The sequence below is a fragment of the Dromaius novaehollandiae genome, chromosome 3, assembly GCF_036370855.1.
Source record: "Dromaius novaehollandiae isolate bDroNov1 chromosome 3, bDroNov1.hap1, whole genome shotgun sequence".
NCBI lineage: Eukaryota > Metazoa > Chordata > Aves > Casuariiformes > Dromaiidae > Dromaius > Dromaius novaehollandiae.
The window spans coordinates 33,065,214-33,090,962 of record NC_088100.1 but is presented as its reverse complement, the minus strand read 5'-3'; the positions used below and the strand labels follow the sequence as shown (position 1 = coordinate 33,090,962).

The window sequence follows — 25,749 nt, the reverse complement described above, 5'->3', positions numbered from 1 at the left end:
AAGAACTACGGAAGTACTATGACATTTGAATACAAGCCTACATATTAAGTACAAAAATATCCTGGAAGAGACTATGGCTACATCTTCATATAGGGTAGCATAAAAGGAACAGAACTGTAGAACAAATCTGTTGGTACTGAGAATCCCTCATCCATCATAATGCCCATTTTCAGGGGAGTTTAATTTGGACTAGCTCTAGTCTGGTCCTGTGGATGCAACATCCAGTAGCTGTTCAAAAAGTTCATTAGCTGTGCTCTGAAGTAAACAGGGATGATGAAGACATCTGCTTCCAAATGCACTCCTGAGCCAAACTGAAGTGCTAACGCAGGCCCGTTCTGCAGCTGACAAGCAAGACTTCAGAAAACTACAAAACTAAAGCTGAGGTAGAATAACTTGCAACTCCAAAGTTTGTTGCAAGAAGTGTTCCCTGTAGTAAGCAAACAGTTTATAACTGGCACAAAGAGCATTTCAAAGTTTACCTTACGGTAGCGAGCCTCAGCAGGCTATGGTACCCACACACATATTTATTCATTACAGGAGAACTAGTTCTGTCAAAAGTTTCGAAGTCACTCTACTTTACTGGGCAAGCCCTTAATTGCAAAGGATCTATCAAAATTTGTATCAAATTAATGAAGACCCTGCAGGAAGATCCTAAAGTTGTTTCGGGTGACTGGCTACATTAACTTGAGCTTCTCAAAGACCAACTGATGGAAATGGAGTCTTTGTTTTTATATTTATACTAAGCGGTGTATTGGAGTTCTAGACAAGGTATTTGGACACAAAAGACTTGTCCAAAATCAAACTAAAGCCAAATATTTACAGATCATTGACACTTTTCTTAGACAAATCAGAACATCAGAACCAACCCACATGTAAATGAAATTGTTCCTCCCTGACTAGCAACTTCTTAACATATCAGGCTAAGCAGAGTCTCTGAACCTGTCAGAAAAGACTATCTGAAGCACCATGAGCAAGAAAGGACAGGTTTGTTGGGTTGCAATGGCTACAAATCAAGGATTTACAGTATATTTTCTTGGACTCCTCTGGAGTCTGTAATATTTGCTGAAGAATATAACTAGCTGAGTATATAATGTGAATAAAGTAGCAAGCATAATATTCTAATTTGAGGGCAAAAAAAGAAGAGCTTCTCTCGTTTACCTTGCTCAAGACAAAGTAAATTAGAGAAGCTGGGAGAAGTGCATGAGACCGTGCTCAAGCTACATCTGAAAGCATCTTCAGTTTTACTGGAGCTACTGTCTTTCTGCTTCCTTCAACAAAAATCACAGTATGTTTCAACTGGAAACAATTATGTATTTGAATACACTGATCAAATACACATCCTTCCTTTGTTAAAAGGAAAAAAACTGATTATTTTGGTGATATGCCAATGAACACTTGCATTTCATAAACTAGGTTATTTTTACATTTGATGTTAGAAAACAAATATGAAGGTGCAATTACAGCTTGTTGAAAATATTTAAGCATAACCAATAGATTAAGTGGAAGCAGAAATCAAGCTCTGTGTAAATGCCGGAACTTCTCACTGAATCACTATGTGATGTTTTGGTAAGCAACTCATTCACACACTAGTTTCAAATAATACCTAACTAATTCCCAGTAGCCTTTTAGGGACAAATTTGCATAACTAACATTTTGTAAGTTTTGCAGTAAATGTCAACAGTTCAGTTACAAAAAGTACTCATTTCCACTAAATAAATAGACCATACTAAAGTCTGAAAGCCAAGTAACTAGAAAATAGGTAATTTAAGTATACATTTTTTATATTTATGTTTAAAAATTTTGTTCTTATCAAGTTATTTTGAAATATTTTTTGTTGAAAACATAATACTGTAACATGAAATTATGTTTACACACATCATGAGCATTTTAATGTATTTTTTGTTAGGGCTGCTACAATTCTTTTTGTACTGAACAGCTTGCATGTCATCATAGCTGGCAACCTGTTGTAATTTCTTGTCACAGTATGAAATCAACAGTCATTTCCAAGACCCCAGAAAATACCGGACAGATTGTGGCTGCTGAAGATATGACAAGCAGATTTCAAGGCGATTATTTCCAAAGGTAAAATAATTCTAAAAATTTATCATCATGAAGAAATAACACCAGAAAACTAAATTTACCACTGGGCTAAAAAACATATAAATCTCTCAACTGGGAACATAAAGTGATATGTGCATAAAGTAATCGAAAATCCTGGAATTCACATAAATTTTAACTCTCTTCATTTTGAACTATCCTATCATCTTTTGTTCCTTATAAGCAGACATGGACATATCTTGTTCTTTATCAGCAGTTACCAATCATGATAATTTTAAAAGATAAAATAGCTTGAACTTAAAAGAATTTGAATGGTCAAGTCCAGAAAGGAAACATCCAGAATTTTTTTTTTAGATAAGATAATAATCCGATCAGAAATGGCAAATGTTTAAGTCTCAGTTTCTCCCCACTACCTGCTTTTATTCTTTGCAATAAAGATTTCTTTTCACATGGCAACCTAGTACACAGCCTCAAAAATTACTCTGTTTTCCAAATTCTAAAGCTTAAAGATAAGTTTTTTTTAAGGTCACTTTAACAGGTTAATTTTTTAAGGTTGCTTTCCCTGCTTTAACAAAGAAACTCAATAGCTAGGCAATGAATGCACTGTACTTTTTCAAGATACTACAACAGTAGCACAACATTAAGCACACAAAACAAAACTAGTTTGCGGACGAACCACAGAGTGACTTAGGAAAGCAGAGACTTCATTGATCAACATCATCACTTGTCATTTACTACATTTTATTGAATCAATCATTTTAAGAAAGGCATTTATGATTTTATCAATCAATCCCTATCTACACACCAGAAATCTATAAAAACAATTGTTATATAAATTATCTATCATCCTGTCTTGATAATTTCATTTTCATAGTAACTGAAACGTTCCAGAAATTCTGGGAGTGGCAGAGACACAAACTGGTCTTGCTTCTAACTATGAGATCAAAGAGTCTGAGGTGATGTCCAGCTGTGATGCCCAAATTTTCCCCAAACAGGAAGAAAAAATGTTTGTCATATATCCTCCCAGATGCATTGCCGTGATAAAAGCAGTACTTAAGAAGAGTTACCAGAAATGTGGTTATGATTACAAAGTTCCTGCTGTTGAATGGTAGTGCTTCAGGATTCAGACAGAGAATGGATATGAGCAAAAATCTCATTTCTGAATGGTGCTCAGTATTAGTATTTATTGGTGCTTCTTTTAAGAGGTAGAAGAGGAGATGCTCAACTCTACTTTCACCTAGAATGATTGACAGGAAGGAAGAACTTCATCCATTCTTGGGTTAAACAACAAGATGATGTCCTCTGGCAAATGTGAGAACTAGACCCACGAACTACCATACACCAATATGGCTGAGACCTAGACTCTCAAAAATATCCCCTGCCAGATCCACAGCCACTTTTAGGGATAATCTGGAAAACAGCTAGACCACAGTAGAGTTGAAACAGCAGCAGCTTTTGCTGCCAGAGGACTGCAGGTGAGAAGGGAAGCCAGAACTGGTGCTGCTGTTTCTGCCAATATTCAGATATCCATGGCCCTAGGTATCACGCTGATGACAGAAACATTTCCAGCAACAGTGGGAGAAAGGTATTTTTAGTTTCTGTCACATGCCTGGTGTCTTTCTTGACAGTGCTGATGGAACAGAAATGATAGCACCAAAGCCGAAGTTTGGTTTTGGAACTGGCTGAATGATCTGGAGCCCTGTAAGTTGGAGGAGACATTGGGACACCACTCTGATGGGTTTTCCCAGTGAACTCTAGCCAAAGATGTGAAGATGAACAGAAAAGTCAGGTATTCTACTGATCCTTTTAGGAGAATAGCATCTAGCACATTGCTGAGTCCTAGTGCTGGTAAACCTGGGCTGCCATAAAGGATAAAAAAAAGTATAGGTGAAATCCTTAAGGATTTTGCCAGCTGCAAAGCCAAGATCTGAAGAAGATACCACAGTAAGGAGCAACAGATATTACTGCAGCTTAGACTCCTGTTCTACAGAAATAGAAAGATCGACACAAATTGCAAAGATCAGGACTATATCTCTCCTGTTATCAGTGTGGTTGTTGAGTACTAGTAGACAGAATCTCTTGTGCATAGCTTGGGGTAAAATGGTTTCTGGAAAGCATGTGTTTATAATTCCTACAGATAACAGTATGCAAATTCCCTGGATCAAAAAACTGAGAAGAGAAACTGCACAGTTCAGGAAATCCCAAATTCATCTCATCTGGAGTTTGAGTCAAGCATAGTCAATACTGTATGCCCACTGACTGAACAAAGAGATGGCAAGACAGAAATATGCCTTGTACATGTCAGGAGTTAAAAATACCAACATCTACAGTGTACATACAGTATATTCACTCACCCTTCAAAGGAAAACCTCCTTCCTTCTCTTCTTTTAGGGAAGCAAAACGCTTTTTCTTTTTCTCCCTTAAATAAAATTATTGGACTTTCACATCTCCCTCCTTCTCCCCAATCTTTCCTTCTCCCTTGCATAAAGCTTACTGAAGGACCTGGAAACCAGATGCTCTATGAGGCTGTGACCCAAGATACAGCTCTTTCCATCTCTTCAGTCAGAAGGTAGAAAAAGGAAGCTGAATCTTTGGAAGCCAAATGACTTCCTAAGATTTTTAGGGTCCTCCGACAGTTTATGGGAATAAGATCTGAAACTCGGGTCACAAAGTCTTAAGAAAATGCTATGCATGTCTTTCTAAAAGTCTGTCACAGAGGTTTATCAAAAGAATATACGGATATGTCTAGAATAGACAATAATACTCAAAAAACAGATTCTCAAATTATGTTGAAAAACTATATACACAAAAAACCAAAGAATACCAGCTTCTTTAAAGCCAACTGATCAATCTGATTAGCTCTGTAACAAAGGTCCCACAGTGTTAGCAGTAGCCACTGGGCAACTTCTCAGAAGCTCATAATTTCTGCTTAAGATTAAACATTTGTTTTTGAAAGATAGCTAATCTATACTAAAAATACTTCAGATGATGGGGATGCAGTCGCTCTTGTCATTCTCACTTTGGAGTTCACCTTTATATATCAGGTCAGCTTTAAACACCACCTTACTGGCAACAAAATTACTTTGTGCTAATAAATTTTGAACAGAAGGGGAAAAATCCCCATTTTTACTAAAATCAGTTTTTGATCAAAACTCATATCTTATCCATGATATTTCTTCTTGCTCCTTACTCCTGATTCTTCCTGTTCCTGGAATTTTTATTTCAAAGATCTCAGGAGCTGGACCTGTCAGTCTTTTCCTGCCCACATCTTCACACCAATTTGCTCTAAACCAAACCTCAGCTGTGAAAGTCTACAACTATTTGATGGAGAAGCATGCCCAAACTTTCCACAAAACAATGCTATGCTCACCATGAGCACCTTTGACTCCATGCATGCTTGGCTGACACACATTTGGAAATATTTGGGTGATAAATCCTCAGTAACTTTATAATGCTTAAATGGTGAACCACCCCCAAGTGGCATATTATTCACTGCCAAAACTGGCTATCAACCAACAGTTGAAATAGAATATGCAAAACAGAAAATTATATGAATGATATAGTGTGAATACTCCACTCTAGTTTTAACTATTACATTAGGTTCAACTTCTCCTTCGCTTTCCAAAAAATCTTTGTTTTCTCTGACCAACTTAATGAGGAAATAAAAGACTAGCTAGTAAAAAACTTTACAGCAGATTTTTAAATTTAAATAACAGATAGAGAAACAGAAACAGGTAATGCCAAATGAGTGTGCATGTACTTGACTAATCACAGTGAAGTCACTAACTTCAGTGGCTGAAGAGGAGGCTGACACATACAGCGTGGTAGCTGCTTCTGTCCATTAGTTAAGAAGGGAAGTCTCAAAGTAACTGTCCACCTCTGGAAAAAAACAGTCTATTGTTTATTTTACTTGAAGAATAGGGTATGAAAGCCAAAGTAACTTTAAATAAACCAAAACAAGAGTTGGTTGGATTAATATTTTTAGGTTTCCTATTTACCTTTATGTACAGTGGTTTTTAAAAGACAGTAACTATTAGCAGAGCTTACCTGCTTTTTTACTAAGTTTGTATAAGAAAGTTTGTCGTGGATCCGAATGGTCTCGACACGTCAATTGCAATAACGAACCAGACTTCTTCCACTTCTGCATAAACCACAGACCTGCATTGTTAGGTACAACATGAGTACAGATCCACAATAAAATATGAAAAGTAATTAAACATAAATAAAATATGTAAAGCCAAAGCCCATACATTTAGCTCCTCATATACTAGCATTTGATTTTTCATGTTAGCATTATCAAGCCCAGAAGCATTTTTCATTTCTTTTATTCATTATTCTTTGCTATCTGCATATGTAATAAAGCGTAAAGAAAATTATTTCCACTAATGTACGTGCCCTTGTAGGAAAAATAAGTACTTACAAAAAGTCAAAATACATTAATGTTAGCCATAAGCTAATTCACAGATTTCAATATTTTACAGAATATTAGAACATTCTGATGTTGAAATATGCAGAACTAAAAACAAAAATGTTACTTCTCAATCTTCTAAAAATAACTCTATAGAATCACTGAATTCATAAATATATAAGAAATTAAATTGAATTCATTAAATATATAAGAACAAAGGAAGTAGAATTTTCTGGGAGGAAAATCATCATTTTCTATAGCTGTTGTACCCTCTTTATTAGTCAATGAGCTAAGCCAACTAGCTAACTGACTTTTCAGAAAATCCTACATTTCTTGCCAAGCAGAAGAAAAGCAAGCAACCAAGCCTTTTTATTCTCAAGAATGTCTTCATGCATTCATTCAAGCCACTCAGAGAAAGAGTTATCTCCTGCACAGCAATTTATTGAAGGTCATTAATGTATGAATACAAATACAGTAATTTAGACTACAATACCATTATTTATTATCTTAGTATTTTACAAAACCTTAAAAGTCTAAAATGTAGAGGAAGGTTATTGTATGAAAAGGACATTTTGTACAGTCTGCAACTACAAAAGATAAATGCTTCAGAAATACATTTTTTTCAATGAGTATATTCCAGATGATACTTCAATAGCTTTAATCTCAGGTAACTGAAGGTCATTTGCTGGTGATTACATGAATGAGCAAATACCCATGCCTCTCTGTAGCCTGGAATATTGCAATTTGTAGAAGCAAAGTAATGTTAATGCTTTTTGGAAGCTTCTATCAAAAAGGCGGGAGTCAGTTACAGATTAAAATATCTGAATGTAAGTAGCTACAGGTATGCTAAATTAGATACCCTGTAGATGCCTGTAGTGAATCCCACTGTAGATGTCTTGATCTTGAAGTGAACCTTACTCATACTGTATTGAGGGCTAGATACTGTATCATTTCAACCAAATTCAAAAGAGCTCTCATGCTCCTCTACTTCTGTGAACTCTAGCAATAACTCCAATTAGCCAATACATTATGTCAACTCTTTTTAAGCCCAACATATACAAGTTAGCTAGTTTCTGACCCATGATTTTTGTATGGAAGAAAAGTCAGTAAATCATTAATACAGCACTACATAAAATAACTTTCTTCATGTTCTTTAGCGTGTTTTCAACAGTTTAATGAGCATGTTCATATTAAATGAAAATAATCGCTACTCAGTTTGTTCTGAGGCCCATCAAGGTAAGCAGTAACCTCAGAAAAAAGTTTTCATTCTCAGTACTTTATTTAAAAATTTTAGATTATCTGAAAACATTTTCTAATGCTTATTTCAAAAGTCAGCAGTTTCTACAAGTTCTCCTACCGCTATCCTTAGTCTTTAGGACGTGCAGAGAAAAACAGACATTCACAAGGTACACACACGGCTGAAAAACACACGGGAAACTTCAGAGAAATCCAGACTTTTTTCTTAATATCAGAAAAGGTTGTAAGACACTTTTTGAGAGAGGAAATACACCACTGATAGTTCAGAATTCCTTAGTGCATTTTAACTACTTTATCTGCAGACTAAGCATATTAAAGTTCAGCTCATAATAACCTGAGCTCAACACACTAAACCTGGAATTTCTTTAAGGTGTGACAGAAAACCTGGTTCAAGCATACTGGCAAACTCAAGTGTCAGCCATCTCCTGCATCAGTACTTTATTTTTGCAACCCTTCTCTCTCCTTATGACAACAAAGTGAAATGCACACATCCAAGTAAGGCAGACACGTGTAACTTCTGAGTACATTTCAAGGCCAAAATCTCCCCTCAACTTATACCCCCAAAAAATAATGTGTTACCTGTGTTAACAAGAGCACTGCTGTTGTAGAGTGTACCGAGATGTGGTCCGGACAGAGACAGGAAGGTGTGAAGTTTGTTGAGGTAATATTTAAACCGAGGTCTTGTGAGCACTGAACGGATTATTAAATTACCCAGTGAATGTCCGATAAAGCTGTTTAGAAAAAAAAAAAAATAGTATAACAGAATTTGATGCAATTTTTTTTGTTTGTTGTTTTTAATAGTGAAAAATAAAAACTGATGTCATAAAATGCTGAACGAATATAGGAAAAGGAATTAACAAAATGTTGCCACACAAAAGCCTGTATTTTAGGTCATACAGAAAACATAGCTTGTCTGTATCTCCCAAACTGCACAAATTCCTTACAAATGTTCTCAGCTCCTCAGAATTATTTTACACATCATTTTTGAAAAGAGAGTGAAAATGGACAATCTTTCCAGCAACCCCCCCACCCAAGACCAAGATTATTTCTGAGTATTTCCCTTAGCGCGAAGTATTTAGAAAATATTCTGAGATGTGCATGACTGAATAAACTCCTGCTTTGACATGTGATGGCATTCAATATGATAAATGCGTGACAGTTACTAGAATAACCTGCTGGAGAAGGACTCCGAAAGTACTCCTGTGAGGAGGAAGAACATTACTTAACTGACTCCGAATGTTTCAAAGTAGAAGCAACATCTCAAATCTGCTTAGCAACGGGACCAAAAGAAGTGATTAACAGCTTCATCTAGGCAATTGCAAAATATCTGTCTGCAAGGAGTTTATTGCATTTAGTTGTTTCCCTTGTTAATCAGGCTAGGGGGAAGATTGATGGGACTCTATTTAGCTCCATGTATCTATAAGAATAATTATAGCTTGATCTGCGTTGCCTACTGTCATAACACACAAGTCTGTATATAGCACTTCTTTAGCAGGGACACTGCAAAGTAAACCTATTCTAGTTATTAATGCAGTTGGTTATGCTTACAAATCCCTGGTGAGGTAAGGACCACACTATCTTAGACGCTGAGTTAAAAAGTATGTGGTACAGGAGACAGACAAAATTAGAAGGACAAAGTGTCTTTCTACTTTACAAGTGTAATCTCAGGACATGGAGAGAACACATGACCAGCCGAGCATGTGTGGGAAATCTGTGGTAAAACTATTATAGCCAGATCATTTGAGTGCCACAGTCTTATACCTGCAAGATCATCCTTCCAATTTGCTGTATATTACTACATTCTTAAACAAAAATTGCTAAAACAAAGCTAGCAATGTCTATGTAGAATAAAATAGTAACAAAGTATTTGATAGTAACAAAGTATTTGATAGTAACAAAGTATTTGATAGTAACAAAGTATTTGATAGTAACAAAGTATTTGATAGTATAATTTATTCCCAAGAAAGAATTATTAACAGTGAAAATTCCAATGTAAAGCTAAATGGAAAAAGAAAATTCAAACATATTAGGGTACAGAATAGCAGAGTCACCCTAAACTCCTTACCTCTGACATAACTGTATTACTGTGATAGAATAGGGTATTTGTTTCATACCAATATACAGCTTAACCGTAGTCTTTCCAGTCACTTTTACTACTAGATTACCAAAATTGCTGCAATATCAGAAATTCTACACTGCAGCTTGATATCTTTGCCTAACAAATTAGGAATGAAAAATACATATCCTCTGTGTTGTCACACAGTTGCATTAAGAGCGTAACAGTCGTGTATTTGGAAAATAAAATACTGAGTTGCTGACACTCCTGCACACTAAAATTTTAAAATATTCTTCTAGAATACATCATAAAGTATGAGCAAGAAAACTAAACCCATAGATGTTTTTAGACACAAGAAAATGCCCTCGGAAACTGAGTTAGTTTGCCCTGAAGATAATGTTCATCACATAGTTATAGCTCTTGAAAAAGAGAGATTATATTCTAAGAAAGATCTGAACATTAACAGAGATGTTCTCTGACATCTCTCCATCCACTATTTACTCAATGTTATAAAAGAATGAGAAATTCTCATACTGCATCATAACCAAGGAAAATTTCCTAACTGGAAACAAAACAGTGATGATCCATCAATCAACCCTATCATTGCCAGGAATATGGGAACACCTGAACCAAAACTTCAGAAACGTGAAAGACTGCTTTGAGACAAAAAGGTGCTTGCAATTAGCTATGTGAATGTACCTCAAAGATTAAACACTTTTGCTTTTAATTTGTACAGACTTAGCAAAATAACAGATTACTGTAGTATCTGGTGTTCAAATCAGAGGTCTAGGTGAACATGTCATAAGCCTTCAATATTATTTTCTAATAGAGAAAGGTTTAAGGACTTCATCAAATCCAGTGTGAGGAAAAACATGTTTGAAAGTGCAAGAAGAAAACATAACCCATGCTACTCTTTCTTTCAGTTATCTGCAACTGCAAGATGCAGTGATACAGCTCTGCAAAACCAGTGCATTTCTGAACAGCAGGTGGCAATATTACTATCTTTTGAGTATATATATATCACTAATTCAACAAACTAAAAAAAATTGTACTGCTGTATTTATATTTGCTTTATGGCACAAGCTTACCAATTCAGATTATACGGTAAAATTAGACACAGTAAAACCTCATTAGTCTTTTCTAGCAAACAAAAGATCTGGTCCAACTATAAAAATTCACGACAGGAAAAAAAAAAAAGAGCAAGAGCTGTAAAACACAAAAATACTGAAACAACCTTCAGCTCAGCAAGTCTGTAAAGTGCCAATATACCAACGACATATCCTATTACATGCCCTTTTCTTGTATTCTTTCCCTAAATATCTGCCTGTGAGAAACAGCTGACTAAGCTAGACAGAGCTTCGGTCTGACCAGAAAACAGATGTTTTCACGTATGTGTAGCAAAGAATATTTCTCTTTTTGTAAGACAGTAAAAGGATGAAAAAGTTGAATAATCCAACTGAGATGAAAATCCATTACAGCTCAGAAATTTACATAGGATTTTACATGAGGAAGATGGCTTCTGAAACAACGCTGTAAGAGCTTGTAGTTCACTTTCTAGCTACATGACGACCTGGAAAGACTGCCATCCTCAGAGAGGCTCAAAACCTGGATGGATATGACTGAGCAATTTGCTCCAACTTCAAAGCTGGATCTTACTTTAAAGTTATATTTAACTTCGGAGATGCCACTGGCATCTGGAGCTGGACAGATCCAGATGACCTCCAGCCTCCTTCCAACCCAAATTATTCTGTGATTCTTTCACCAACAGTTGTTTTAAATACAATAAACTGCTGTTGGTTTAAACAAAGCTTCCAGTTCTTTCCTCCCACCCATGTTGCACTGAGATTTTTTTCAGACTGCCAAGAAAGCTAATGCCTACGTTGAGTAGTGTACCAATGCATTAACTGGTATTAGCACCTCAGCAGTACCAAAAACATTGATTTATTGAAGCTGACATTATAGTATGGCTCTGTGCTCAGATGGTAAGAGGGAGTGCCTTTTCTTACCTCAGGACAAGAATGTAACCCACTAAATATGATCTCGCCCTTACTTGCGAACGGCACAGGGCTTTGCATTGCCCTGGCAGTGCAGAATCTCAGGACTTCTCTGGCTTGTCTTGGCCTGCGCTGCATTTAGCTCATTTTAGTTGTGGTAATTGTTGAGCAGTCAGGTAACATGTCAGGCCTAAAGTTGTTCTAGTTCCCTTACAGTTTCTAGTAATAGGAGGTAGTTTTTCCTGTGCAGATTGAACAGTTTATGACTAGAAAAAAGTGTGGTGTGGAAGAGCACAGACACAGGTATCATAAGCGTTGGGGATAACAGGAAAAACTGAATAACTGGGAAATAGTGAAAAGAAAGAGTATGTGAGCAGACTGCATTAAAAAAAAGACTTAAGAAAAAACTTCTGAAAGAAATTTATATTAAAATGTAGGAAAATAAATCCAGGCAGGCCCAAGGCCAAGGAGGCAGAACACCCCATTATGAACATCCTTCTCCTCCCGCTGGAGCCCCAGGATGCTGATGACTCTCTGTGACCCTTCCCCTCCCCGTTCTGCTTGAGGAAGACAGACACCATCAATCTTAGGATTCAGATGGCCATTGGAAGCAGAGCATAACACCAGAGAAGATATTAGGTAGGTTTTGTATAACAATTTTAACCATATTAAAAAATGAGATTTTTCTGTATTAATTTGGGCAATGAATTTTAGTATTATTGTAACCGAACTAGTAGTAATTTCTTGTTGCATCTTTGATTAGATTTGTTAAAACATGAACCGGATTAACAACAGATTCTTAGCTCTGCATGCAAGGTGTGTTCCCTTTTGCCCATAGCAAGATTTTGAACATCACAGAGGCACTGAACACATTTTTTTGAGACAATACTGTCCAGTCTTTTTGTCTTATGAATTCATTCTAGGTCTGGAGGCTGATTTGACTCTGCTATTGATGAAGTTCCGTTTGCAAGGACTTGCACAGAGAACACTTCCTTCAGCAGACAAGCAGATTTTGCGAGGAGAAACTAGTATCATTCAGGAGAGCAAAGCTAGCTAGAACAGAGTACACTTTCTCTATATAAAAGGACAGCCAGGATGAGGTAGAAATGCATGCTTGAACACAGGTTTTCCCAAGAGTACTTCTCTGGCTTTCTGGGTCATCCCTTGAAGGACTTGCATATAAGCACATCTCTTTCTGACAGGTCTTTCCTACAGCTACCAGGAAACAGCTGCGGGGTTTGCTGATAGGCATAGCTTTCTCATAAGACAAGCAAAATTTGACAGATGGAGACTTTTGCTTTGTGAAGGCCAAACACAATATAAATCTTGAAAAGAAAAAAAAAAGCTATTTTTTTTCTCCCAAGTGACAAGCAGTTAATAAAACTGAAAAAAATATTTACAAATTAAACATCTGTTGAGACAATATTTAGCAACTCAAAAGAGGCTTCAATTCTCAGATACGAGCAATGAGAAGGTAACAGGTTGGGTCTGGTCATTATAGCCAGAGAGCAGGTCAACATGGTGTGTTACAGAACTCAATACTGAGAGCGCTAATACACTGTTCTGCAAAATACAAACAAAATCACTTTGTGGATTTTTTTTTTTTAATTATTGTTTTAGACAAAATTAACCACATCAAATCCTACCTATCTTAAAATAGAAGCACTTGTTTAAAAAGTGAGATTACATTTAAAATGTGTTAGATGTTTTTTCTAGTTGAGTAAAGCCTAACAAACACAGGACGATGCAGAAACTTGTAGAAATTCTTCAGCTTCATCAACCTCAGACTTAGGGGTGAAAAAAGGAATAGTACTTAAAAAAAATACTTTCCAAGAGTCCCTTCCCAAACCCCATGCCTCAGTCTCCGTATTGTAATGGAGCATCTTGCAGTCCTCTATTAACTCATTCTGTTTCATGAACACCATCTAAGTAGCCCTTAATTGACATATAACAATTAAAAACATTTCTATTTCTTGGTGTCTTATCACATTTTTATTGACCCAGAGAAATGCATGTATATTAACTGATTAGAAATATGTTTTTTTTTTTCCCTTCATCACTGAACATTGTATTTCCCAGAAGTGCTGTTGTAGGAGATGCAACAGTAAACAGTGAGTCAAAAAACATTCCAGATTGATAACTTGAGGTTATCTAAACAAATGGGTAAAGTCGGACTTGAGTCTGCTCCTTGCATCTACCCATGAGCCAACTCCATTAATGCAGCTGAGTTAGTATGGCACCCTGCCCCCAAAGTGTACTCTACTACTCTGAGAAAAATAAATGGGACAGGTATTCCCTAAAAATAACTGAAAAAGGGAACAATAATACACATATTGGGATAAGCCCTCTTTTAAGATGTAAAACATGCTTTCTAGAGGATGAAAAAAATCAGAAAACTTCAAAATAATGAAACTTTTTCCTCATGCAGCTGCCCTTCAAAGTGATAAATTAGATGAAATTTTTCTGTAGGTGTGGCATTACAGACGGTCTGCCATGCCATACTTTGTAAAGAGGCAATGAAGTCAGAAGAAAGCTACTTTAATTTAGAAATAGCACTATTATTATTTCTTTCTACCTTCTCAAAATATTAGTGTTTAACTGCTGAACACTACCAAGCAGGATCTCTGAGGAGGCACAGAACAGCAGCTCCCAGAACGTAATGCTTAAGTCACACTGCCCAAAAGACACTAGCAGGACTAGTTGTGACTATGATACTGTTCATTTTTCTTTCTGCTTGGTATTTTCCTCTCTCCTTCCTTTGTCTTCCTTTCCCCTACTCCTCCCCCTCCATGAATTTCTCTTTCCCGGATGTCTTGTGGCCTGCTGCTGAGCATCACAGTTCAGAACAACACAGGGCTCTAGTTTTAATTTTATTTCTATAAATAGTATAGAACAGATATTACCTGATTTTTGAAAGGGTTAGATTATAAATTTGAATATACTGTATAATTTCATCTAAAAGGCGATCTGTCATGGAATCAAAATCAGCAAAGGTATCATTCTGTAAAATAAAAGAAATAAAAAATAATAACTGTATTTTCTAATGCAGCAATATACATTCTGCATTCAGTCTGAATTCTTATTCCCCACTGTTTTGATCAACAGCACACAAATAAAAGCATTAACTTCAAACAGAAACACTGCAGCTGGTTATTCTCATTTTTTCAGTTTTTTTCTTGTAACATAGAATAAAGAGATAAACATTTTATTGTAAGACTACTTTGTTCTAATATACCAAAACAAATCTCCACATAACAAGCTGTCAGCCTTACTTCTAAGCCTCCCCATACACACAATCTTATCTGTAGAGAAACAGAAGACCAAACTGCATACACAAAACTAAATCACGCTGCCCATGCAATAGAAGTATGAGACAATTGCTATAACATTAGAGAGTCTACATTAGCACTGTTCAATTCAAAACCACCCCCTCTCTAAAACATTACTGCCAATTCATAGCTGCTTCTCTACAATGATTAACAGTAACAAATTAAAAAGAGGTAGGCAGAGAATGCCTACAACTTTTCAACACAAATTCCAAAGGATCTGTGCTAAAATCTGCAGTGTTCAAAATATTCATAAACGATCTGGAAAAGGGAAGAAGGAGAACAAGATGTCAGAGTTTGTCGATAGCACCAAATTGTCCAGGACAGTCGAGTCTAGAGCTGACCAGAATTTCAGAAGCCTCTTATAGTACTGCACAACTGGGTGATAAAATGGCAAGGCTTAGAAACACAACACGATGTCACATGGGAAAAACGGTCCTAAACATATATGCACATAATTATCTATCTCTCCATATATGGGTATATATGTGGGTGTTATGATCAGCTACATTAGGAAATCAAGGGAAGAAAAGAGAATGTCAATACAGTATTTACTAAATCTGTAGTGCATAAGCATCTTAAATGTCCGATCAAATTCTGATCATCCCATCTTTGAAGAGAGGAATTTTGGAAATGGGCAGAAAAGGATATCATAGATGGTCAAAAAACTGTTCCACACCTCTTCCACACGAGAAGGGACTGAAAGGACTAGGTCTCTTCAACTCTCTCCTGGGCAGTAACAAATTATACTTGTTTATAAAATGCTTAATGGAATTGAAATGGAAAATGGGGAAAGATTATTGACTATTTTTTTTTTCCAAAACAAGCTGTAGGGGCGTCAGTTTAAATTTCCTTGTTTGCAACAGAATTAATGCATATGAACTGTGGAATTCATCTCAACTGTGGAAACCAGAAAAAAAAATGCATTAAAAATGTGTATCTATATATACACACGCATATGTGTATAAATAAATAAATAAATATCTCTGAGCCAGGGTCAAGGAGAAAAGTCCATGAGTAGCTATTGGACTCCATGGTCTCAATGGGATTCCCAACTCGGGAAGTTTCAGAACTGCTGACTGCCAAAAACTATGAGGCGACTACACAAGAGCAAGCACGGCTCAGTGCCTGCCCAGCCTGATCTCAAGGCATCTCAGCAGCTATTGCCAGAAATATGCCACTGCGCTAAATGAACCTTTCGCTGGACCCATTAAAGATGCTCTCTGTTCTAACGCTTCCCTGAAGTACATCCAATACAATAAGTAACCCAGAGAAAAAAAAAGAAATATATAAAAATGAGCGTCTTCTATGCTTTTTCAAGTTTACCTTATCTGAAAATAATAAAGTTCACAAAAGTTTAAGACAGAGATAATTTGATATTGATTCAGTGTCATCATGTGGATCTTACAGTACAGTGACAAAAGAAAAGAGCAAGAGACTGATATTTTGTATTTCTCAGATCCTGTGAAATACACATCTCCCTTCTTCCCACGCCAATTTCTACCATTAGCAGCTTGATAGGGAGGGAAAAAAATATTAAAATCAAGGATATTTTATCTATAATTCCAACTAGTATGCTGAGAACTTAGAGGATTTCAGTATACACAACAAAATAGCAGCAACAAATGTTATTCATTACATATCTACCTTCAGTATCGTATTAGGTATTATAATTACTTTAATACAAACTACAAATCAAATCACAGATACTGTGAGGGGACTTATTTGCATAAAATACATTAAAACCATCATTTCCTGCTAAATGCAACAAAAACATACAGAAAGTGGTAAACTGCAAGGCAACAGTGCCATTAAATATGTCTGCAAATGTACACTGTTGACTGCTTTACAAAAATTCTTTTGATGTTGGCAAATACCTGATTCCTCTCGGACATAAGAAAATCTATTCTCCCTCCAGGCAGCCCTAGCTCAATGTAAGTCTTCACTAATCTGAGATCCGCGCTGTTACCTTAAAAGGGAAAACAATCAAGAGTTACATACTGCAAAGTTAACTTGCAATAAAAAGTAAACAGAATACTGAAATAACTTGACTGCACAGCTTTATATTTAAACATAGCTAATGATATTCTCACCCCTAATTAAAATTCAATGAAACTTGGGAAGATAAACAGCCATGTCAAATACAATGCAGAAAAAGTCTGTAAAAGTGACATTCAACTCAGCCACCATTTAAAAAAGTAAGGATTTAGGAAGTCATGTTTGATGATTTTGTCTTAGCACCCAATAGATACCTAGCACTGTGAACATTACATACTTAGAAACCTAATTATTTTTCATCAAAGTCAATTAAAGTACTCTGAGCTAGTTTAAAGAATTTAGTGAAGAGGCAAGGAATAAGGGCACATCAGAAAGCTTTTCGTAGAGTAAAAGTCAAAGTGGACTGTCAACAGATAAAGATACATTAAGAGTGGTACAGAAGACAACTAAAGCTAGTCTAGCTAGCTTCCTGAAGATTCCCCTACATCAATGATCATGAATATCTTTGGAGTTTGTCAAGAAAGAATAGGGACCTTTTCCTCCATCATTCCACATTCATCATCTAAACCACTGTAAGATTACCAAGAAAGGGTACCCAAGGTTCTCATTTAAATCAGCTATTAATAACAGATTTAAATAATAAGGAGAATTCTCCATTTCATAAAAAAATTCTGACTACATGGACTGTTTGAGGGCTTCAAAGACGTGTTTTTAAACAACAGCTTTTACGGATTAAGTTAACTTTTGTATCAACTCTTGGCACACAATGGCACCTGAACATTTATGCTAATAAGGAGGAATATTTCTGAGTTCAATGTTAAAAGTGCTTAACAATGGGTGCTTTCTGCCCAGAGGCAGAAAGAAAAGCTGTATTTTTAAATTTGCTTTTAAATTAGGAATTCAAAAGATGAACAAGAAAGTCCTGCAAAGTCGGTCCAGTCCAATATTCTATGTACTCCTCTGTTGTGTTTCCTTATGTTGTTCATTTAAGAAGCTTCACAAAAAGAAACAAAAAGGTTGATGGTAGAAAGCTATGAAAAAATCTAACCAGAGGGGATATCACTTCTTAGCATGCATGTATGCTTTAAGCTAAAAGCAGATGAATACATTCAAGCTGTTTAAATTTTTCCATCTTCTTTCATTTAGAAAGGGATTTTCTCATTTCTACCACAGCACTCTCTCCATCCTTGGAGATATTTAAAACTCAACTGGACATTGTCCTGGGCAGCCTGCTCCAGTGGCCCCAGCTTTGAGCAGGGTGGCTGGACTAGACTGATAGCCAGAGTCCCCACCAACCTCAACCAGTCTGCGATTCTATGACACAGTGATCTAATGTAAAACCTAATAGTTGACTACAGCAATGTCTCATTTTGCATGTAAAATTTTCCTCATAATAAGATACACACACTGTATTTTCCTTGACAACGTAACATTACAAATTCTAACCAAAACTGTATTGTTATTATCTCTGGTCTATTACCAGAGTACAGGCAAATATCTGTATTTCATAAAAACTGGAAGATGTATCTAATTTGAACTAGGATATAAACTGAGTTTATGTGCATGGAAGTTTTGAAGAGAAATGTCACATAAAATTCTTAATTTAATTTAAATGATTTCATGGAATAAATTGTTATAGGCAGCCTTACAAAGTCAGGTTCCCATTTCCTTCTAGAGAACCTACTTCAGCAAGGTTTAGCTCAGAGTTCAAATGACATAAGCTAAACTTGACTGGTAATCTGAACTAATATCTCATTCAGTATCAGCTTTCCCTGCATACCATCTAGGCCATGGACGCAGACTATAAGATGTATTCCATCTTCTGAACAGTCATCCTCTTCCATACTAAAATAAGGTGTTGAAGAAGCCAGTTTGAAAACATCACTATACATAAATCCAGGAAGTTTAAGTTGCTTCAATTCTTCTTTAGCCTGGAGGAAACTGGAACAGAACAATATTTACAATAAAACACTTACTATACCACTGGCAGACAAATGTAGGGTCTCCTAGGGTAGAGTTTTCTACTATCTTTTTACTTTTGCATTCTATTTAATTGGTATGAAGAAAAAAAATTGTCAAATTACTATCGTCACAAAATAAGTCAGTTCCTCAAAATATTTTTTCATTTCGGCTTCCTGAAGAACCTTTTCTCCTTTAATTAAATCCATGCCTCAAGCTCCACTCTCTTATCCTTTGAAGATCTCTGCAAACTGTGAAGTATTTCTGAAGCTACTGAAGATTTTGATTTAGTTCTGGTCTTCAGCAGCAACAGCTTTGCTTAAATGCAATGCTAACAAAATTACACGAATTATAACATGATCTGAGATCAAGGCAAAGATTTCCACTCTCTTTTGATAACTCCTGCCAAACCTGAAACTTATTTTCTAGGTCAGCAGGGAGCTGGAGACAATGCTGTAATTGCTCTCCAGAAAGTCCTTCTGATAGACTGAACAACTGATATTTACTTCAAAAGAAACCAGATCCAGACCTCTGGTCTTTTACATATCATGTGAGGGCTTACACTAAACAGTCACAAATAGCTGAGCTCCCCACATGCTAGGAGTTCCTTGCATTCCTCCCTTCTTTCCCCTCCCCAGAGTTTCTTTGTGTAGGACCTTCCTACGTAATTAACCATATTTCAGAGTTTCTTTGCAACACTTTTTTCTTTGCAACACAGTTTTGTTTCATGCCCAAAGTACCATGCTTCCTTATGTCCTTTCCCCCTTTATTTCATCTGTTCTGCACGATCCCTCACAGTGTCACCCTGTATCTCATCCTCCTCAGCCTCCCCAGTCTTGTCTTCCTCCCATTCTACTCTTCCTTCTCTGTTTTCCCAGATTTTTCTTTAGTTCATTCCTCATTAACTGGCAAAAGCCAGTCAGTTAGCCTCCATAAAGTCAACTTAAACAGGTCTCATTGCTATCTGTTGGTTTTAACACTCTGCAGCAGAGGTTACCAGTCTGTATTCAAGGAATGTTTTATGAACCAAATGTATCAAAATTAGTTCTCTAAGGCAGCTCCTGCCCCCAGGAATTCCAGTTATCCCACACTCCAGGAGACTCTGCTTTTCCCAAGGCTAAGTCCCTGATTTTATTACCACCAAGTTCCCCCTTTCTTTCAGTGTTACAAAACACCCTAAATAGTCTCTGCTTTTCATCCCTCCTATTCCAGGCCACTATCCACCCTCTGCTTCCCATTTTTCATAATTTCAGAAGCTATTTCTGTCCTCTCACTTCTATTCTTGTTTTCTTCCACCACCACTAGATTCTTGCTCCTGTTCTCAGCTGTTTCCCACAAGCTCTCTTGTCTTCCTCTCTCTTCTGTCTGCTTAGTATTCTCCTCATTTCTCTCTGCAAAGTTTTCTTCTTTCTGATAGCAACATGTTAATTCCATTGCAAAACAGTAAATTGCTGCTTCCCATGTTCAGTTAGCAGTAGGGGGTATCAAGAGAAATGCCTCAGTTTGCAATAAGAGGAGGAACAATCTGGAAACCTTGATGTTGCTCTAAATTTAGCTTTTCTGGTATCCAAACTGCAGTGTAATTGGGAGTACCATGGTCTTTCAGGTATTAAATTTTGGATATTTAAGACTAAAAAATAAGGCCATGAACTTGGCCAGTATCACACACAGCTTCGCTTAACCAATTGGAATGGACAACAAGTTATAGGGCTTTTTTGCTTTTTTGTTTTTAAAAATCAAAGCATGTTTTCCTGTACCTACTATTTCAACTGTTTCTATTTCACAAAACATCATTTTTATACTCAGTAGCTATTACTACATCACTTTTTGGCTGAATACTTATTTTTAAAAAAGAACATACTAGAGAAACAAAAAATTTCTATTTTGCTTGAAGTTTGTCAAACCGCATGAAATTACAGAGTAACAGATGAAAGGAATTCTGTGCTAACACTTTCTATCTGAACATCTAAAACATGATACAGCTGAAGCGTGCAGGATCTACAAGCCACAATTCTGGGTGCACTTTGGAGTCTAACCACGCTTCTTTTTAACATCATTTCTGAATGTAAATAAACTTTGTTTTAAAACAGTCACTTACGCCAGCATTTGAGGCTTTGGGGAGCTTTCATACCAGGAAACAGATGAAGCTGAGCTGTAGGATGTGCTGCCTGGCTGCTGCGTAATTGCATCAGATTTAGTCCTTGACGAACAGGTAACATTGCAAGGAGAGTCTCTCAGAGCAGAAGGAAAAGACAGGCAACCAGGCGTACAGACAGGAGGCACAGTTATCCCATCTCTCAGATGCCCACTGTCAGTCCTTTCAGATCTTAGAGCTCTCTCTTCCGCAAAACCACAATCCTGCTCTGGGTCAGCGCTGGAAGCTCCATCTAAAATACTATAGTCCGTTTCTTCATAATACCCGTTTTCAATCATTTCCTGATCCTCCTCGTCTTCCTCATCTTGTTGCGAAGAGCAAATCGTCTGTTTTTCATATGTTTCCCTTTGAGGGCTAACAGGATCACTGTTGTCCATTGGCCAAATATCTGAAATATCTGTGCTGCTTCGAGAGCCAAAATAGTTTTCTACAAGCCCTTGCTTTACTATATCAGTACTACTGGTTGGAGAAAGATTATCTGTACCAGTTTCACCTTTAGCTATTAACAATTCCTCAGCTGTGTCCTTTAATTCTAAAGTTTCATTATGATTTCCTTCATTGGTTTTTTCAACCTCACGCTCAGCATTTATGGATGAACAACCCGACACAACAGATGGCTCTCCCGTATAAGTAATTTCCAAATGCAATTTAGCTGTTTCTTCTGCAGTGTTCTGATGCTTTTCAAGGTCCTGAGAGTCTTTAGAAGTTGTGCCAATGCTTGCCTGTGGGCCGTAACTTTTCATATCAGTAGCTGTATCTTCATCTGAAACAACTAAGCGTAAAAGATCTTTTGTGCCTGAATGTGAGGAATGTATAGACAGAGTTTCATTATCTGAATGCCCTGAAAATACAACACACTGTTGCTGCAAATTGGTATTTGATTTTTTATTGTCATCCCATTTTGGTAAGTCAATTGCTCCAAGATCCAATACAGTTTTGCTGTCACTTAGCTGGCATTCAGGTACAATAGATATCTTTGAATTTTCATCAGGTGACAGCTCATCATCATCTGAAGGCAGAGAATTTATGGATGTCAAGGATGATTGTATTTCACTTACAGCACTGGTACTCTCAGTACAATGGCTTTCTATTGCATTTTTTACAGCATAGTCCGGTTTTAGTAAAAGCTGAGGAAATAATCTCTCACTGCTGTATGCACTTTGCCCTTGAACATTTTCAAAAACCTGATCAGGGTTGGGGTGAGTTGCAAAAGAGCTTGGTTCGCTTTCTACACCTGAATCTGAAAACCTAGAAGAGGCATGTGTCACACTAACATCTGGTAATTTAGTCATGTCTCCACTCACAGCAATTTGAGTTTCTTTTGTAGAAAGAGCAGGCTGATAACTTCTTACTCTTGTCGAGACATCACTGGTATGTTGGAAATTTCTTTCGTGGATATCTTCCTTCTCAAATACTTGTTCTTGTTCTCCTGAGTTCAGTTTATTTCCAGATTCTGAAGCCTGAATATTGGGTGTCTGCAAATTCTCTCCTTGCACTCCATCTTGTGGAAACTCTGCCCATGATCCAATGTGAACAGTTACTTTCTCCCCTTCATAGGGATTCTTATCACTTGGTTTGACCTCAATTGTCCTGACGCCCGATGAAGCTGGCTGACCTTCATGACAACCGTCAAGTGTACCTCCAGGCTGCAGAGCACTATCTGCTTCCGTAATTCCAGGACCTGCCTGGGAGATATTAAGTCCACCAAAAATAGCCACATTTGCACAGTAAGAACTCACTGGGCTACCCTGACTTGGTTGAACACTTTCAATCTTGGCAGTCTTCTGCTCAGTTCTAGATGGCAAACACATAAGTTCTGTTTGACTTATTTGCCTGGTGCAGGTTTTTGTATCGCAAGGAAATCCACCTAACATAGGGTCCAGCCCTTCAGTAGCATTACATGAAGGCCTGCCTTCTGAGCTTCTAGAGGCATCTTCCAACGCTGCACTTCTCAAGCATTTGTAGCCTACTAAGACCACAGAGTCTTTAGAGTTCTGCTTCACAATTTTTTTTGTGTTTTCAGGTTTCATTGTTTTCATAAGCTTAGTAACCTTAACTTTGGATTTATTTGCATCTTCATTTTTCCCTTTCAAAGATTTTGTTAGCAGCTTTTCAGTTTCTGAATGCCAAAGGTTGGAGGCACCTGCAGGTCTTACTTTCAATTCTGGGCTAGTAAAACCAGCTACAAAACCTTCTTCAGCCTCAAATTTGTCCAGTTTATTGGACTCTGACCTTGGAAGATTCTGAACTATCAACCAGGGAACATCCAGATCTTTTATCAAAAAAAAAAAAAAAAAAAAAAAAAAAAAAAAGTATTGTTTACAACAGGATTATGCAAGTAACTGAAGCTATAAAATATTACTAATTATAGAACTTTACAAATCCTCAAAACCAGAGAAACATTTCCCAGAAAATTAATATACTCTGTCACAGTCAGGAAGAAATATAAAGAAACACAATTTTTTCATCATTTTTGCTCATTTCTCCAAAGAGAAAATTGCAGCGAGGTTTGTTTACCTTCAGTAATTGAATCTAAATACCGATCTTCAAAGATTATAGGTAAGGAGTTCATATCTCCATCTAGTTCACTGCATTCAATAGGGAGGGGTGGAAGAGAACTGCAGAAGGAAGTATTTTTGATAGCTGCACACATTTGTAGATGACTTTGAGCGCTGAAAGAAAGAAAGGAGTAGATCTTCATTAAAAAACTTCAAATGCGTATCTAGAGCATTTTCTCTTGAATTTGTTACATAAACATTTCTACAAGATAGTATTTTTACACAGCATAAACTACAGAATAAATACTGCTAGGTGCTACATATGGTGTACTTCAAAAGGCTACTCACTGTAGTTCTTGATAGGCAAGGGCAGCTTGCCTAGGATGCTCAAGACAAAAGAATGCTTCTGCAAATCTGCGCACCTGCAAGATCCAAATAAAGTAAGAGCTGATTTTATATTACAATAATTATCCAAAATTCAGCAGCATTCTCACACCGTGATGTTATTAACTTGTGCAGATCACACAGACAGTTATTTTTTTTATAAATGCCCAGTCCAGCTGTGTGGGGGAGTAGGTGCCATGGACAAGGCCAGCAACTGAAAAGAGAATTTTAACTTATGCCCCGGATGACTGAGGGGAGCTACATTAGACTCAATTGCCTGCTGAAAACTCAATTATAAAGAAACAAATCATCCAAACAAGACTCATCTGGAACACTAACACGCAAAAATATTAAGAGGAATTCAATCAAAGGAAATGAAATCACTGTTCGGTGGACACTTCTGAATGTGCTTGAGGATTATCTTCAGAAGGAGAAACCCATTTTAGATATTCTCCAGTCCCAGAGTACCGAGAAGTATGTGTTTCAAACTTCCCATGAATACTTTCTAGCCCACAAGTACACTCTAAGGCAAATCTTTCACTGTAAAGATTTCAGCTGCAATTGATAAAGACAATAACAAAATAAAAGCTAATTACAAGAGCTGTATTCAAGACTTAACTATATGTCCAGGGTTAACAAACTAACAATATTAAAATGGTATCTTACAACATAGAAGAGCATATTCTTATCTAATATATAATGATGAAATACGAGAGTGTGAATTATACAGTAATTACCACAAGTAAAAAAAATAATAATGAAATATATTGAAAATACAGTATCTAGAAAAATCAAAAGCTAAGTTTTGCAAGATTGGGTTTCGTACATTTCAAATATTACATAATATTAATTAATCTGAATGCATTTTTCAGAACTTTTATTTAACTTCCTCACTATCTGTCCAAAACATGCAATTTAACACATTATGGCAACAGCCTTTACCTTATTTGCTGTAATAAGATATACACAAAAGAATGTGCTGTACAGTAGCTGTAGGCAACTGCTTATGCTTTAACTTAAGCATAAACATCAATTTGTTTATATAAATTAAAACAAAATTTCCAGCCCATCTAGAGAACCGCATACGTATCTAGTCTACTTAACCAATCATTTATTTACCAACCACTTCTTGGCCCTATACTCCTTTATTTCCTTGATGTAATCTGAGTCTTCCTCTTAAATTACCTAGCTTCCCGGGCGGGAGCGAGTGCGAGGTGGCGCCGTACCCCACGGGCAGGCATCAGACCCCGGCAGCTCCCCAGGCTCAGTCAGGGCCGCAAAAGCAGAGCTGCACACAGTAGCTGGCTGCATCCTCAGCACAGACACGGCACCAGGCAGATCCTGTGCGTTAAGTGGCAAACACGAAATTTCACGGACTAAGTTTATTTTTGTTCAAAGATAAAGAATTGCCAAGCAGTGATTGAAAGCTCCTCCTCCTCATAAATCGCTACAGAATACTTTTAGAGGGAGTACACTACTTGGATGAAGTTTTATGTTTTGTAGCTTCCACCTTTTCTTCTTTTTTTTTTTTAAAAAAGAAAAACTGTGAAAAAAATTCTCCAAAAAGCTTCAAGCCCTTCAATCTCAACCTTACAGAATCCAATTTATTGTATTATATGAAATTAACCTCAGTGAGAACATCACCTATGAAAAGCC

The 25,749-nt window shown here is 36.8% G+C and overlaps 1 protein-coding gene across 9 annotated transcripts in view; it reads right to left on the bottom strand.

The window, feature by feature from the left end:
- Nucleotides 1-25,749, bottom strand: part of FAM135A (family with sequence similarity 135 member A) — a 97,458-nt gene that overhangs the window by 7,325 nt on the left and 64,384 nt on the right. For 8 of the 9 annotated variants that reach the window (XM_064508640.1, XM_064508641.1, XM_064508643.1 and 5 more), the window contains 8 exons: nucleotides 24,058-24,131; nucleotides 23,729-23,883; nucleotides 21,155-23,483; nucleotides 18,878-19,038; nucleotides 16,977-17,068; nucleotides 14,677-14,774; nucleotides 8,303-8,454; nucleotides 6,106-6,216 (listed from right to left, as the gene is read on the bottom strand). In XM_064508640.1, coding sequence (XP_064364710.1) covers nucleotides 6,106-6,216; nucleotides 8,303-8,454; nucleotides 14,677-14,774; nucleotides 16,977-17,068; nucleotides 18,878-19,038; nucleotides 21,155-23,483; nucleotides 23,729-23,883; nucleotides 24,058-24,131 — 3,172 coding nt within the window. Of the gene's footprint in view, nucleotides 1-6,105; nucleotides 6,217-8,302; nucleotides 8,455-14,676; nucleotides 14,775-16,976; nucleotides 17,069-18,877; nucleotides 19,039-21,154; nucleotides 23,484-23,728; nucleotides 23,884-24,057; nucleotides 24,132-25,749 lie in introns of those variants that run through there. The other variant, XM_064508645.1, reaches the window with a different exon arrangement.